We start from the raw sequence: 13,895 nt of genomic DNA, 5'->3' as shown, positions 1-13,895 counted from the left end.
GAAGGGCTTAAAAATATAAGCCCTTCCCTGAAAATCATCCAAAAATGTGTAAAAATAAAAAAAAAAATCTATACTCACCTTGTCCCTGCAGCCGGAGTTCAGCCGCGGCCGGCCGGCAGTTCTATTGAAAGACAGCTGAGAGCTGCCCCTGATTGGCTCAGCGCAGGGACCAATCAGAGGCAGCACTCACTCATTCATGAATTCATGAATGGGTGAGTGAGAGCTGCCTCTGATTGGTGAGGGCTGTGACCAATCAGAGGCAGCCCATTCAGCAGGCGGGGATTTTAAATCCCTGCCTGCTGAATACTACCCAGAGCAGTCCAGGAGAACGGCCGGCCGGCCGTGGCTGAACTCTGTCTGCAGGGACAAGGGGAGTATAGATTTTTTTTTTTTTTTTTTTTTTACACATTTTTGGATGATTTTCAGGGAAGGGCTTATATTTTTAAGCCCTTCCCGAAAATGCATCCTGCGCTCGCCAGCAGCCCATTGCTTTCAATGGAGCCGGCTGTATTGCCGGCTCCATTGAATTCAATGGGCAAACATCATTCTTCTCTGGCACAGCTGTTACAGCTGTGGCAGAGGAGAATGATTTGTGTAGTATATGTTCTCAATGGGGTCGGCGCTGCTGCCGCCGGCCCCATTGAGCGCATATAGAGAACACAAGGAATCGCAGATCGCAGATAGGCGCTATGTGCGATTTCTTGTGTCCTATAATTTATCGGACAAGCGCATAAAAAGCGCCCATGTGTCCGATACCATTGCAAAGCAATGGTTCTAAAAGATCACAGATCGCATGCGCATGCGCAAATCACGGGAAAAAAATCGCCCGTGTGACCAAGGCCTCACAGTTAGGACTATACAAAACTATACAAGTTTGGTATCGTAGTAATTGTACTGGTCCATAGAATAAAGTTATCATGTAATTTTTCTTACAGTTTGTGCGCCGTAGAAACAAGACGCACTGAAAGATGGCAGAATGTCGTTTTTTTTGGTTTTTTTTTCATTTTACTCCACTTCGAATCTTTTAAAAGTTTTTCAGTACCTTATATTGTACATTAAATGGTACTATTGAAAAATACAACTCATCCCTCAAAAAACAAGCCCTCATACAGCGACCTCGATGAATAAATAAAGGCGGTACGATTTTTTTAAAAGGGGGGAGGAAAAAACTAAAATGGAAAAAAAAAGGTCGCGTCATTAAGGGGTTAAACATTACTTGATTGATTTAAAAAAAGGATCTATTACATTGGTGTTTCCCAACTCCAATCCTCAAGGCACCCCAACAGGTCATGTTTTCTGGATTTCCTCAGTATTGCACAGATGATGTAATTATTGTCAGTGCCTCAGACATTGCCACAGGTGGTCTTACTATAGGATGTCCTCAAAACATGACCTGTTGGGGGTCCATGAGGACCGGAGTTTGAGAAACATTGTATTACACTTTCGACTTTTTATCCACACTGTGTGGGTGAATGTAGGAGCGTAACCTTCCAATGCTGTAATTTCTCCATTTATATTGCTGTTAGCGTATTTTGAAAGGATTATCCATCTGCAAATTTTCAGGTAGAGGAGATCAGAGGTTTCATTGACAAGATATCCGAGAATGTGGAGGAAGTAAAAAGAAAGCACAGCGCCATCCTCGCCTCTCCCAACCCTGATGAGAGTAAGTACTATCCTTATTAAACATCTATGTATTTGTAGGATGACTATTAAAAATGTCTATTAGCCAACTCCAACATCCAAAGTCGTACCTCAAGTCCTGTAGTCAAAAAATGTTCGGGAAACTGGATTCTCTTGGTTTGTGTTCACCTGATAACCATTAGACATGTCATAGAATCCTAGAATGGTAGAGTTGGAAGGGACCTCCAGGGTCATCGGGTCCAACCCCCTGCTCAGTGCAGGATCACTAAATCATCCCAGACAGTCAGTCAAAGAGCTATCCAGTCTTATATATTTAGAAATACTAACATTTCTAGGTCTCATTTTCCTAAGCAAATAATTTATGAGCTGCACCTCTCTTGGGTCACCACCTGCTCTGTGTGAATACAGGTGTCTCCCAGCCCCATGATAACATCCAATAAGAGTAATTAAGGCATAGGCCAATGTTCTGTCCAATAAGAGTGTCGCGGGTGGTGGTGAACTGGGATTTCGCAATATGAAATGTCTCTCCCTCTCGGACTGGCAAGGCACTTTGCACACTATATAGCTATCCGTCTCATCCTTAGCGCTGCATACTTTATTTTCGGAGGTCCGCAGCACACTCTAATATCGCGGCCTCAGTGCACCATAGGTGCCATCTGGACATAATAAAGACCGCCTTCTATACATACTTTCAGAGCTCCACCTACTTGCAGACTCGACACACCATCTGTGTAGGGTACATCAAACACAACCGCACTAAATGTGGTACATCACTTCCAAATTGTGGCTTCTCTATTACACATAGCGCATCCAAAAAGTGCCTTGCCATACACAGCATTAACCCCTGCATAACCAGTACATCATGTTACCCTACAGTATACACAAAACTAGCAGTCAGTTAACCCCCACATAACCAGTACACATATCACCTTGTCACGTGCGTCCTAAATAGTCCAATAGTCTGTCAAGTGTCTCTAGAGTGCGCACACTAAGTCATAGGAGACCGGTCTCACATGTCTGGCATCTCTTCCTTTATTTCGGCTTGGGCTAGTGCTGCCGTCCTCTTTCAGGACTAAGTCCTGTGTGGGAAGGGAGCCTCCTTCTCCTTCCTTGTAGTCTGTGTAAGCAGAGACCTTCAGTTATCTCAACACCTCACAAACCTCTGGGACGCAGCTATTTACAGTCCTTGCAGGACCTGCGAACTGCGGGGTGGCTTAGCCCTACCCTGTTCGTATGGAGAGCGCATACTCAAAAGTCCTTCTCCACACTCACAGCTTCTAGGAGGCTTCTAAAAAATGGAGCCGTCCAACGCTTGTACCATGGCATCTTGCACTCTTTCTCTGTCTCCCAGCTTTCCTTCTTCTCTCCCCAACTGTTGGAAGGAACTGCAATATAGCACTGGCAGGTACTGAGACCTTCCCTGCACCCTGGGACCCTCACTCCCTGCTCCCCCATCCGGACCGGTGGGGGTGTTGCTTGCAGCGTGGCAGTTGGCTGCAGATTTTGAGAAGTTTAGCCACTTATTACATTGTGAGGGAGAGTGCGGGGCACCTACCTTACAAAAGCAATTAAAGCATAGACCAGTGATGGGCAACCTTTTGAGCTCAGTGGGCCAAAATTTGCCAAAATCCGAGCATAACTCGGGTGGTGTGTCACTTCGAGAAAAAAATCCATAAATTTGCGATATTTATAGTTTAAATAACAAAAACGTATAATTGTAATATATAACTGTATTTAATAAACCCAAAACACCCACAGCACAGAACCTCGCCTCTCGCTGCCTCCCCCTCACTTATCTTAGTAATGATGAGCCCCTAGCAGTGACAGCGCCCCCCACAGCAGCCCACAGCAGTGACATCATCCCCCAGCAGCAAGAGTGGCTCCCCACAGCGTCCCCGAGCAGCAACAGTGCCCCCCCACAGCAGCCCCCAGCTGCAACAGTGCCCCCCACAGCAGCCCCCAGCAGCGACAGCGGCCCTCCAGCAGCGACAGCACCCCCACAGCGGCCCTCCAGCAGCGACAGCGCCCCCCACAGCGGGCCCCCAGCAGCGACAGCGCCCCCCACAGCGGGCCCCCAGCAGCGACAGCGCCCCCCACAGCGGGCCCCCAGCAGCGACAGCATCCCCCACAGTGGCCCCCCAGCAGCGACAGCGCCCCCCCACAGCGGGCCCCCAGCAGCGACAGTGCCCCCCAGCAGCGACAGCGCCCCCCACAGCGGACCCCCAGCAGTGACAGTGCCCCCCACAGCGGCCCCATAGCAGTGACAGCGGCCCCCCAGCAGTGAAAGTGGCCCCCCCAGCAGTGACAGTGCCCCCTGAGACCCACGTACTCCACGTCCTGGAAGCTCTGCTCCTCTGTTGCCCTCCGTGCCACTAGCGGAGATAATCTCTGGCGCACACTGACGTCAGTGTGCTGCCGGATGCCTCGTCAAAATGGGTTATTATGAATGAATGCAGTGATACCAAGTTTGTGATGTTTTTCTGTGTGTTCTTTACATACTAAGGCAGGGTTCACACGGGGCGGATTTGCCGTGAAAATTCCATGTGGAATTTCGCCGCCGCAAATCCAGATGGGGCCGCTAATCCCGGGATTAGCCAGCCAAGTAGACAAGATTTCTCAGAAATCTCGTCCGCACGGGACGGCGAAGCCGGCAGAAGCTGCCGCTGCGGTGCGGATTTGCTGACTGCAGCATGTCCATTTGTTTTTTTCCGCTGCGGCCGCGCTCTACTCTATGGGAGCGCCGGCCGCAGCGGAAGAGCGAGCGGCCAGGCCGCTTTAAAACCACCGTGGGCTTTTAAGCAGCGGTTCTGCCGGCGGAAATCTCGCGGTTTTTCGCTGCGGCCAAACCGTGAGATTTCCGTTGAGAATCCACCCAGTATGAACCCAGCCTAAGGAAGGGAAAGGGAGAGTTTTGACTTCTTTATTTATTTTTTACTATTTGTTTTGCACTTTAACATTTTACTTTTATCCCACTAGGGAACTTAACATTCAAAATGTTTAATAGTTTATATAATACACAGCAATCCGTCAGTGCCATAACAACCCATCGGGATCCTGTTATCACGTCATGAGGGTATAATGGGTGACAGAAAGAGCGCCCTCCCTCTGTCAGCCTTTTATATGCCGAGGTTGCATTGACTGTGGCATGTAAAAGGTTAAACAGCAGGGATCAGCAATTGATCCAGTCCCAACTATTACAGGGGATGCCAGGCTGTTATCAAACAGCTGGGCCTCCACTGCTACCTGTACGGGAGACCTGTTTCGGTTTTATGATGCAGCGCCATAAAAAGGTGCATACATCAGAATAAGGCCCCTTAATGACCACTGTTAAAAGACATAAGGGTGGTCTTTAAGGGGTTGAATTACTGGTGAGTGATGTAAAGAAAGAGGGAGCATTCAAAGGTTTGATATGGGGCTCAGTCCTTTCCAGCTGGTAATGGCCTAGTATTTCGCAACTCTCATAAACTACAAGGAGAGCGCTGCATGCATAGACAACCACTTCTCTGACTCAAATACTCATTTTTAGAGTACCAAACAGCAGTTGAAGGGGTTGTCTCGCGGCAGCAAGTGGGGTATACACTTCTGTATGGCCATATTAATGCACTTTGTAATATACATCGTGCATTAAATATGAGCCATACAGAAGTTATTCACTTACCTGCTCCGTTGCTAGCGTCCCCGTCTCCATGGCTCCGTCTAATTCTGATGTCTTCTGGCGTTTTTAGACGCGCTTGCGCAGTCCGTGCTTCTGCCTGGTAAATGGGGCCGCTCGTGCCGGAGAGCTGGTCACCACGTCGTCATCGTAGCTCCGCCCCGTCACGTGTGCCGATTCCAGCCAATCAGGAGGCTGGAATCGGCAATGGACTGCACAGAGCCCATAGTGCACCATGGGAGAAGACCCGCGGTGCACCATGGGAGAAAACCGCGGTGCATCCCTGGGAAAGGACCGGCGGCCATCTTAGGGAGAAGATTTTTATAACTTCATATTTCATCACATCGGTGAGTAGCAAGCGGTTTAAAAACCGCTTTAAATTGCTATTTTATGCCGGGGGGGGGGGGTGACAGGGGGAATGGGCTAATTTAAAATTTTGATGTTTGCCTCGGGACAACCCCTTTAAGAGACTCTGTTTTCCTCTTTTACCCAGAGATGGTTACCATTAGTACTTACTGTCTCTGCTGCTGAGCTGTATGCCCCCTATCTTTAGTCTGATATGGAAACTACATGTGAGCAGCCAGATACGAGAATACATTTGCGTGTCCAGATGGTTGGGGACCATACAGAATGGTATTGCAGACTGCATATATCCTCCCAACCACCCACCCAGCCACAGGTTGTGTAACCCTTGTTCACATGATATAGTTTCAAAGGCAAATTTAGTCATTTTAACCATAAGTAGTGATAGCCAATGCATGTAAATGATGCAAAGTGATACTTTTAAATTGATGAAAATTACTGCTATTGAGGGGAATGTTATAACAGGAGTAGCCCTGCTGCAGCATGTCATACACTCTGGCTGCCATGGGGAAGTCTGCTCCAGTAAGCTATTGGCTACAGGTTCTATTGTAAAGATGGTCTGCGTCTCAATGGAGAGGGTGTAGCTGTTCTTAGGCAAGAAGATATGTAGAAGGTTGGAGGAGTGTTTAAACTAGGGAATGAGGAGACGGCAACCAGAGAGATAGTTAGAATTGGTAGAACATTTAATAAGGATGCACTTGCAATAAAAAATTAACCAAAAACTTCAAGACAATATGGTGACTAATATTAGAAGTCTGACCAATAAGGTTGACAAAACTGGAAGTAATAGTGTCTGAGGAAGACTACGAAATAGCAGGAATAGCTGAGACCTGGTTGGATGAAAGCTGTGACTGGGCGCTGAACTTACAGGGTTATAGTTTGATCAGAAGGGATTGGGGAGGGGTTTGTTTTTATGTACAGTCCTGTTTGAAGCCCACATTATAGGAAGGTATATGTAAAGGAGATGAAAATGTGAAATCTCAATGGGTAGAGATAAATAGAGGGAAAAGCAATAATAAAATCCTCACAGGGGTTTTCTACAGACTACCAAATATTGCAGAAGGCACTGAAAATCTATTACTGATGCAAATAGATGTAACAAATCATAATGAGGTAATTATCATGGGGGACTTCATCCAGATATAAACTGCAAAATTGAAATCTGTGGATCTCAGAAAGGAAACAAGTTTCAATAACTAAAGACAATTCTCCTTCCTAACTCATAATGAGGAGAAAGTAAATCTGTTTTAATAGTTTTTTCGCCAGTGTATTCTTTCAGGAAAATGAAATATTATGTGAAATGCAGAGTGAAAAAGTAAACTCTCCATTAAATGTCACCAGTCTAACCCAAAAAAGAAGTGCAGAGCCGCTTCGAAAAGATTAAAATAGACAAATCATCAGGTCCTGATGGCATATACTCGGGGGTTCTAAGGGAAATAAGTAATGAAAAGACAGACAGTTGTTTCTTAGATTTAATCACTTTTTGGTGAAAAGGACTGTTCCACTGGATTGGTGCGTTGCAAATGTGCCAATATTCAAAAGGGGGTAAAAGAATGGAAACTGGAAACTATGGAATATTGTGTACAGTTTTGGGCACCGATACTCAAGAAGGACATATCACAGCGGGTACAAAGACAGGCAACTAAGTTATATAAATATATTTGGGAACAATATGAAGATCTCTCCAATGGTCTACAGCAGGAGTCCCCAACCGCCGGGCCGTTAGGTGTTTAGGGCCGGTCCGCGGCACCGCCGGGAACTTTTGTTCTAAGCACAAGGCCCGCGGGCCGAATCCGGCCTGCTGCCTTGTGTTTTGTCGCCGCCGGTAATCGCGCTGATCCTGGCACACATTGACGTCAGTGTGCAGCCAGGATCCTCCTCCCCGAGTCCCAGTCGGACTCGGGGAGGAAGGGTGCCAGGCGCACACACTGACGTCAGGGCAAGCAGAGAGAGAGCGATGCTGACAGCAGGGAGGAGGTAAGTATATGGGTTGGGGGGGTGCTTATTACTAGGGGGGGCTGTTTATTTCTGAGGAGTGGTGGCTGCCTATTACTGGGGGGGGGGCTGATTACTACTGAGGGGGGCTGCATATTACTGGGGGGCTGCTAATTACTGGGGGAGCTGGTTATTACTGGGGGGGCTGCCTATTACTGAAGGGTGGGGGCTGCCTATTACTGGGGGGGGCTGCTTATTACTGGGGGGGCTGCTTATTACTGGGGGGGCTGCCTATTACTGGAGGGGCTGCCTATTACTGAGGGGTGGGGGCTGCCTTTTACTGAGGGGTGGGGGCTGCCTTTTACTGGGGGAGGGGGCTGCTTATTACTGGGGGGGCTGCTTATTACTGGTGGGGGACCTGCTTATTACTGGGGGGCTGCTTATTACTGGTGGGGGACCTGCTTATTACTGGGGGGGGCTACTTATTACTGGGGGGGAGTATTTATACCCAGGATTATAATTGTAACAAGGGGGCATCATCTACGTCTAGAGTAAAGAAAGTTTCTACTTTTAAGAGCAGTGAGACTATGGATCTCTCTGCCTGAGTACATGATGATGGTGTCCTCACTAAAAGAGTTCAAGAGGGCCTGGATGCCTTTTTTGAGGATAATATTATATGTTATATCACTGATTATTTCGGAACGGTTGTTGATTCAGGGAGTTATTCTGATTGCCAGATTGAAGTCTGGAAGAAATTTCTTTCCCATAGAATGAAGAAAATTGGCTTATACCTCATGGGTTTTTTGCCTTCCTCGGGGGTAATAGGCTGAACTAGATGGGCATATGTCTTTTTCCAGCCTCATACATAATGTCACTATGTAACTGAAATAAACTTGACATGCTAAAGATGTTTCCATCAGGCAGCTCATTTTGTGGGGATTGTAATCTTTTTCAGCCCCCAGCATAGTAACACTTGACTTTACAATGTTAGCTGATTATCAATGTTAAAAGGTAATTGTTCATATCAAGAAACCTCAGAGTACATAAATATATTTGATGTTGGTAGAGGCAGAGAACGATGGTTCATATTAGGATACGTATTACTGCAGCTCATTTGAGGTCAATGTGGTCAACAAAAGTAGTGGAAAATCAATTACCCATTTCTGTACAACTGACAAGAAAATAACTTACCGCTGAATGAAGTAAGGAGAACTTTCTGGAGCTTTTGTTTAGTTAAGTTACTTTCCACTGGCACTTAAAAAGGTATTTAAGACTCACGGCCTGACATTTTCTGTGTGGGCAACCGTGTATAATTTGTTTGCCTCACTAGAACACAAAAGGAGCAGCTTTGCTAGTTTGATTGCTTTTCTTGCACAGCAAAAACCCATTTGAGGAATAAAGTAGTGTTTTCTTACTGCTGCTGATCAACTAAAAAGGTATAGCCTTACATCCTCTGTTAACAGTGTGTGGGATTTGTTTTACCTTGCAACAGATCAAAGCTCTTGGCTTGTATTTTCTTTTTGCCTTTAACTTCATTACAATATCAATTGGGTGCCTTTGAATTGTGTTTATCTGGCACATTGGCAAATTCTTGTGTTGGCTTTCATTACTGATAGTACTTGGACAGCATTCGAACCAATCTTAGCCCTTAGGGACACAATGATTTTTGGGGATTTTCTTCTCCACATTTCAAAACCTTTAACTTTTTTATTTTGCCATTGAGATGGCCTTTTGAGGGCTTGTTCACACAGGGCAAGCTGTAGTGTTTGTTAGCTTCATTTTGGAAGACATATAATGTATTGTATAACTTGTATTAATATTTCTTGCGGGGGGAAGTTTTCTTCTTTTTATACAGCATTCAGTATGCAGTATGAATAACATGATTAACTTTTCTTTTTGTGGCTCGGTACAACTACAACAATAGCAAGGTATTATATATACACACACTATCGGTCAAAAGTTTTACAACACCTAAGTTTTTCCTGTTTTTAGTGATATTTACACAGTTTAAACCGTTTAGGACCAGCCACAGTAAATTTACGGCGGCTGGTCCTGGGCTTAGAGCACCGCCGATAGTAAAATTACGGCGGTGGTCTAAGTCTCCTGGCTCTGCAATCAGTCAGAGGCAGGAACGGGTTATCAGCTGTTAGTGACAGCTGATAACCCGGAGCAGAAGGCAGGAGGGGTTTTTAACCCTTCCTGCCTTTTGCTTCCCCGATATACAGTGCTCAATGAGCACTGTATGGGGAAAGTGAAAGTAAGATGTTCTTTCACTACAGGAGCCTCGGGGGAGGGGGGGGGGTCATGTGACCTCCCGGGATTCCCTGCTACTGCAGAGCTAGAGGGTCAGACTAGACCCTGGCAGCTCTGCAAGTGACTAATGTCACCACAGGGGTTGCTTTCCCCTGTAACTAGGGCTCCTATGGACGCCCCAGCTACAGTGGGAAAGTGTCAAATAAAGGAAAAAAAATATGTGACTGTCCCCCAGAGGTCTTATATGACGTCATGGGGGACACAGATAGTAAAAAACATAATTACATACATAAGTAAAGCAAAATAACAGAATAAAACAGCAATACATACATAAGAAAGAGAATAACACAAAACAGACACCAACAAAAACTGTCGCCGTATGCGCCCTGTAAACCAAAACCATACATACTATATATCAAAACGTCCAAAACAAATAGAGGAACCCATTCCCATACTTTATTTTAGTGTAAATATAAAAATAATTTTTAAAAAAAATTATAAATGTTAAAAAAATATTTTTTTTAGCTTTTTACCCCCAATAAAACTAAAAACAGAAAAAAAGTCTGTGAAAAAGATATAAAAAAATAGTCCTATATGTCACGGAAAAAAAACGTAGCAAAAATTATTTTGGTAGCTAAAGGAAAAAAAATAGAGCAGTAAAACCGCAACATGGGTAAAATCCCTAAAAAGTGTCTGGTCCTTAAAGGGGTTGTCCCGCGCCGAAACGGGTTTTTTTTTTTTGTTTTTTTTAACCCCCCCCCCCCCCCCCCCCCCCTCCCCGTTCGGCGCGAGACAACCCCGATGCAGGGGTTAAAAAAACAAACCGGAGAGTGCTTACCTGAATCCCGGCGGTCCGGCGTCTTCATACTCACCTGCTGAAGATGGCCGCCGGGGTCTGCTCCCTCCGTGGACCGCAGCTCTTCTGTGCGGTCCATTGCCGATTCCAGCCTCCTGATTGGCTGGAATCGGCACGTGACGGGGCGGAGCTACATGGAGCCGGCATTCTGCACGAGCGTCCCCATTGAAGACAGCAGAAGACCCGGACTGCGCAAGCGCGGCTAATTTTGCCATCGGAGGCCGAAAATTAGTCGGCACCATGGAGACGAGGACGCCAGCAACGGAGCAGGTAAGTATAAAACTTTTGATAACTTCTGTATGGCTCATAATTAATGCACAATGTACATTACAAAGTGCATTAATATGGCCATACAGAAGTGTATAGACCCACTTGCTGCCGCGGGACAACCCCTTTAAGGTACAAAACAGTTTGGTCCTTAAGGGGTTAATGTTTCAAATGTACTTTGAAGTGAAGGCACAGAGCAAATAAATGAGTTAAGATGAATAAAAATAATGGTTTAACTTTGTTTCACAAAATTTAATTTAGATCTTTGCCTCTTCAAAATAGCACTTATAGCTGATATAACAGCTTTATACAATCGAGGCATTCTTTATACAATTGCATTCAGATATTGTTCAGAAATTTCTTCCCAACATTGTTGCAGAAGTTCCCACAAATGTGCTGCACTTGTAGGTTGCTTTGCTTTCATCTTTCTGTCTACTTCATCCCAAACAAGCTCAATTGGGTTAAGTCTGGAGAATATGCAGGGCATTCCATTGTTTGAAGCCTGTCTGTTTCTTCTTGTCTTCTTAAGTAGTTCTGACATAACCTAGAAGTATATTTTGGATCGTTGTCTTGCTGTATTATGAACCACTGACCAACTTGGTGTATACCAGAGGGTATTACATGGCATATCAAAATCCTGTGGTAGCCTTTTTTGTCCAGTGTGTCAACTCTGGAACCACCAAAAAAACCAGGAACATCACGCTTCCTTCTTCATATTTGACAGTTGGTGTCACACACTCAAGAACAATCCTTTCACCTACTCAACGGTGTACAAAAACCCTCTGTGATGTACCAAAGATATCAAACTTTGATTCATTAGTCCATAAGACCTTCTTCTACTCTTCAATACTCCACTGTTTGGCCAAGGCAAGTTTTTTTTTTATTTGGCAGTGGCTCTTACCAGTGGCTTTCTTACTGATACACTACCTGTCAAACCTGCAGACAGTCTTCTCTTCACTGGTGAAATGGAAACGTGTATATTTTTCGCTTGATTAAGCTGTGCTTGAAGATTTTGTGCTGTGAGGTGCTGATTAAGCAAGCTGTTGACTCTCAAAAACTTGTCATCTGATTTTGTAGTGGCCTTTCGTCTGCCTGACCTCTTTCTGGAAGTTTCCTCCAGCTTCCAAGTGCCTTTTGATGGTATAGGAAACTATACCGACTTCCATTTCTTTGAATGAATGTATGTATGTATATAGGTGTGTGTGTGTATTTTTTTCACTTTTGCACAACAAAAATTCTCTTTTGGAAAACAGTGGGGAATATTTACTATTCAAAATTGCATGCTTTGTGCGGTATTTACTATGTGCTTTAGAACATTTCGGACACTTTTTCAGACTAAATTGCACCAAAAATTACTGCAGGTTGTTTCAAAAATTTTGAGCAATTTTTGACATGAATTAAGCCAACTGATAAGTGCAATAAACTTAGACTAGATAATCCTAAAATTCGACAGATTTACCATCTAGCATGAGTTGCTGTAATGAAGTGGCACATTTTAACACTGTCTGTGTTACGATCCTTTTACACGGGACATCTGTAAAGCGCTTCAACGCCCAACAGTCACCCCAGTAATAATCGCTTCTGGGCTTTTACAATGAATGGAGGCATTGAATTATCATTCAGTGTAAAAAGGGCCCTTTGTTTGCCGCACTTCTCCGCGGGTGTGTGGATAAATTGGTTGGCTAGGAGGTATGCCCAGTCAGTCAATCAGCGCCTGTATGTACATATTTATCCCAGCTCTTCCTCATGGAGGATGCTGGTTGTACTTCTAGTCTGTCAGTGTTCCTGGTCACTTTCTTGCTTCATTGTTAGATAAGTCTGTTTTAGTGTACAGGTTATTCTGGGGTGTTGTGACATATAATCCCTGACTATATAGCTATTGTATTTCATATAGTACATTGTGTGCAAGCCTCCATCTAAACTCCATCCCTTGTTATTATCTGTAGCTTATATATCCCTGTATTCCATTTTAGGAGAGTCATGGTTGCCCCACGTTCCTGACATGGGGTTGCCCTCATCAGGGTGAGTGCTCCACTTTTAGATGGGGCTTCATCGCATAAGTAGTTAGGGTCATATTTCCCGTTCCCCCACTTTGATTTCGTCATTCACATTTTGTGTTCTTTGCATTAATATACAGTGTGTATGTCCGTCCTTTTTTGGACAACTAATTACATCCGATCCAAACAAAGTGTTTAGTATCCGGATTGGACTTAATAAAGGGTCAACCAAACACAAGCCTTTTTTAACTTTTGTATCACGTTGGAACGCATAGACTAAAATCTTACATTTGGATATTGAGGCAACTATTCCTTCAATCAAAGTGGGCCTAGGTGGAGAAATTTTTAGATAGATTGATTTTTAATTGACATTTTTGAGCATACATATTACTAGTGGCTTCATATATAAGATTAGACACCTGCAGTGCCAGGAAAGAGATGTCTCACCAGCCATCCACAAGTTACCTTCCCTATGAATCACTGGCTGTAGTATTCTTGATCATTGTATATAGTACATACAAATTCAATTACTACTAAAAGAAAACTATCCTACTGTGCAAAAATACAGTATATGAATTGACATTAAGAATTGCCAAGAGGTTAGATCATTTTAGCAGAGGTGATAAAAAAAATTCTCCTTTTACTCTATTGTATAGTTTTACCGAAGGTGAAGCTTCATGAACACAGATAATGGCAAAGAGCTGACAGACCAGCTTACCTAGGAAGTCAATGAGCCATTTAATGCTGCATCTGAGTAAGGCTGTTTAACACCATAGTGTTTATTCATTTATTCCCCGGTGTATGTGTGCCTATCTTCCAGTCCCATTTGCTGTGCATTATGTCTCTTGGTTCTAGACTCTCGTCATAAAAGGCCATGAATGAAGGATCACATGTTTTTAGGAGGCTGCGGCAGTGGCTGTCACTATTACCA

The 13,895-nt window shown here is 44.5% G+C and overlaps 1 protein-coding gene across 3 annotated transcripts in view; it reads left to right on the top strand.

The window, feature by feature from the left end:
• The window catches only part of STX1A (syntaxin 1A), a 172,115-nt gene that overhangs the window by 96,246 nt on the left and 61,974 nt on the right, over positions 1 to 13,895 (top strand). For all 3 annotated transcript variants that reach the window (XR_010792557.1, XM_066599731.1, XM_066599732.1), the window contains exon 3: positions 1,564 to 1,663. Coding sequence is in view for 2 of the 3 variants with exons in the window: in XM_066599731.1 (XP_066455828.1) it covers positions 1,564 to 1,663 (100 nt within the window). In the remaining variant the exon portion in view is untranslated. The remainder of the gene's footprint in view (positions 1 to 1,563; positions 1,664 to 13,895) is intronic.

This window comes from Eleutherodactylus coqui, chromosome 4 (genome assembly GCF_035609145.1).
Source record: "Eleutherodactylus coqui strain aEleCoq1 chromosome 4, aEleCoq1.hap1, whole genome shotgun sequence".
Classification (NCBI taxonomy): Eukaryota; Metazoa; Chordata; class Amphibia; order Anura; family Eleutherodactylidae; genus Eleutherodactylus; species Eleutherodactylus coqui.
Note: the sequence above shows the minus strand (reverse complement) of the source record. Positions and strands in the feature narration are given on the sequence as shown.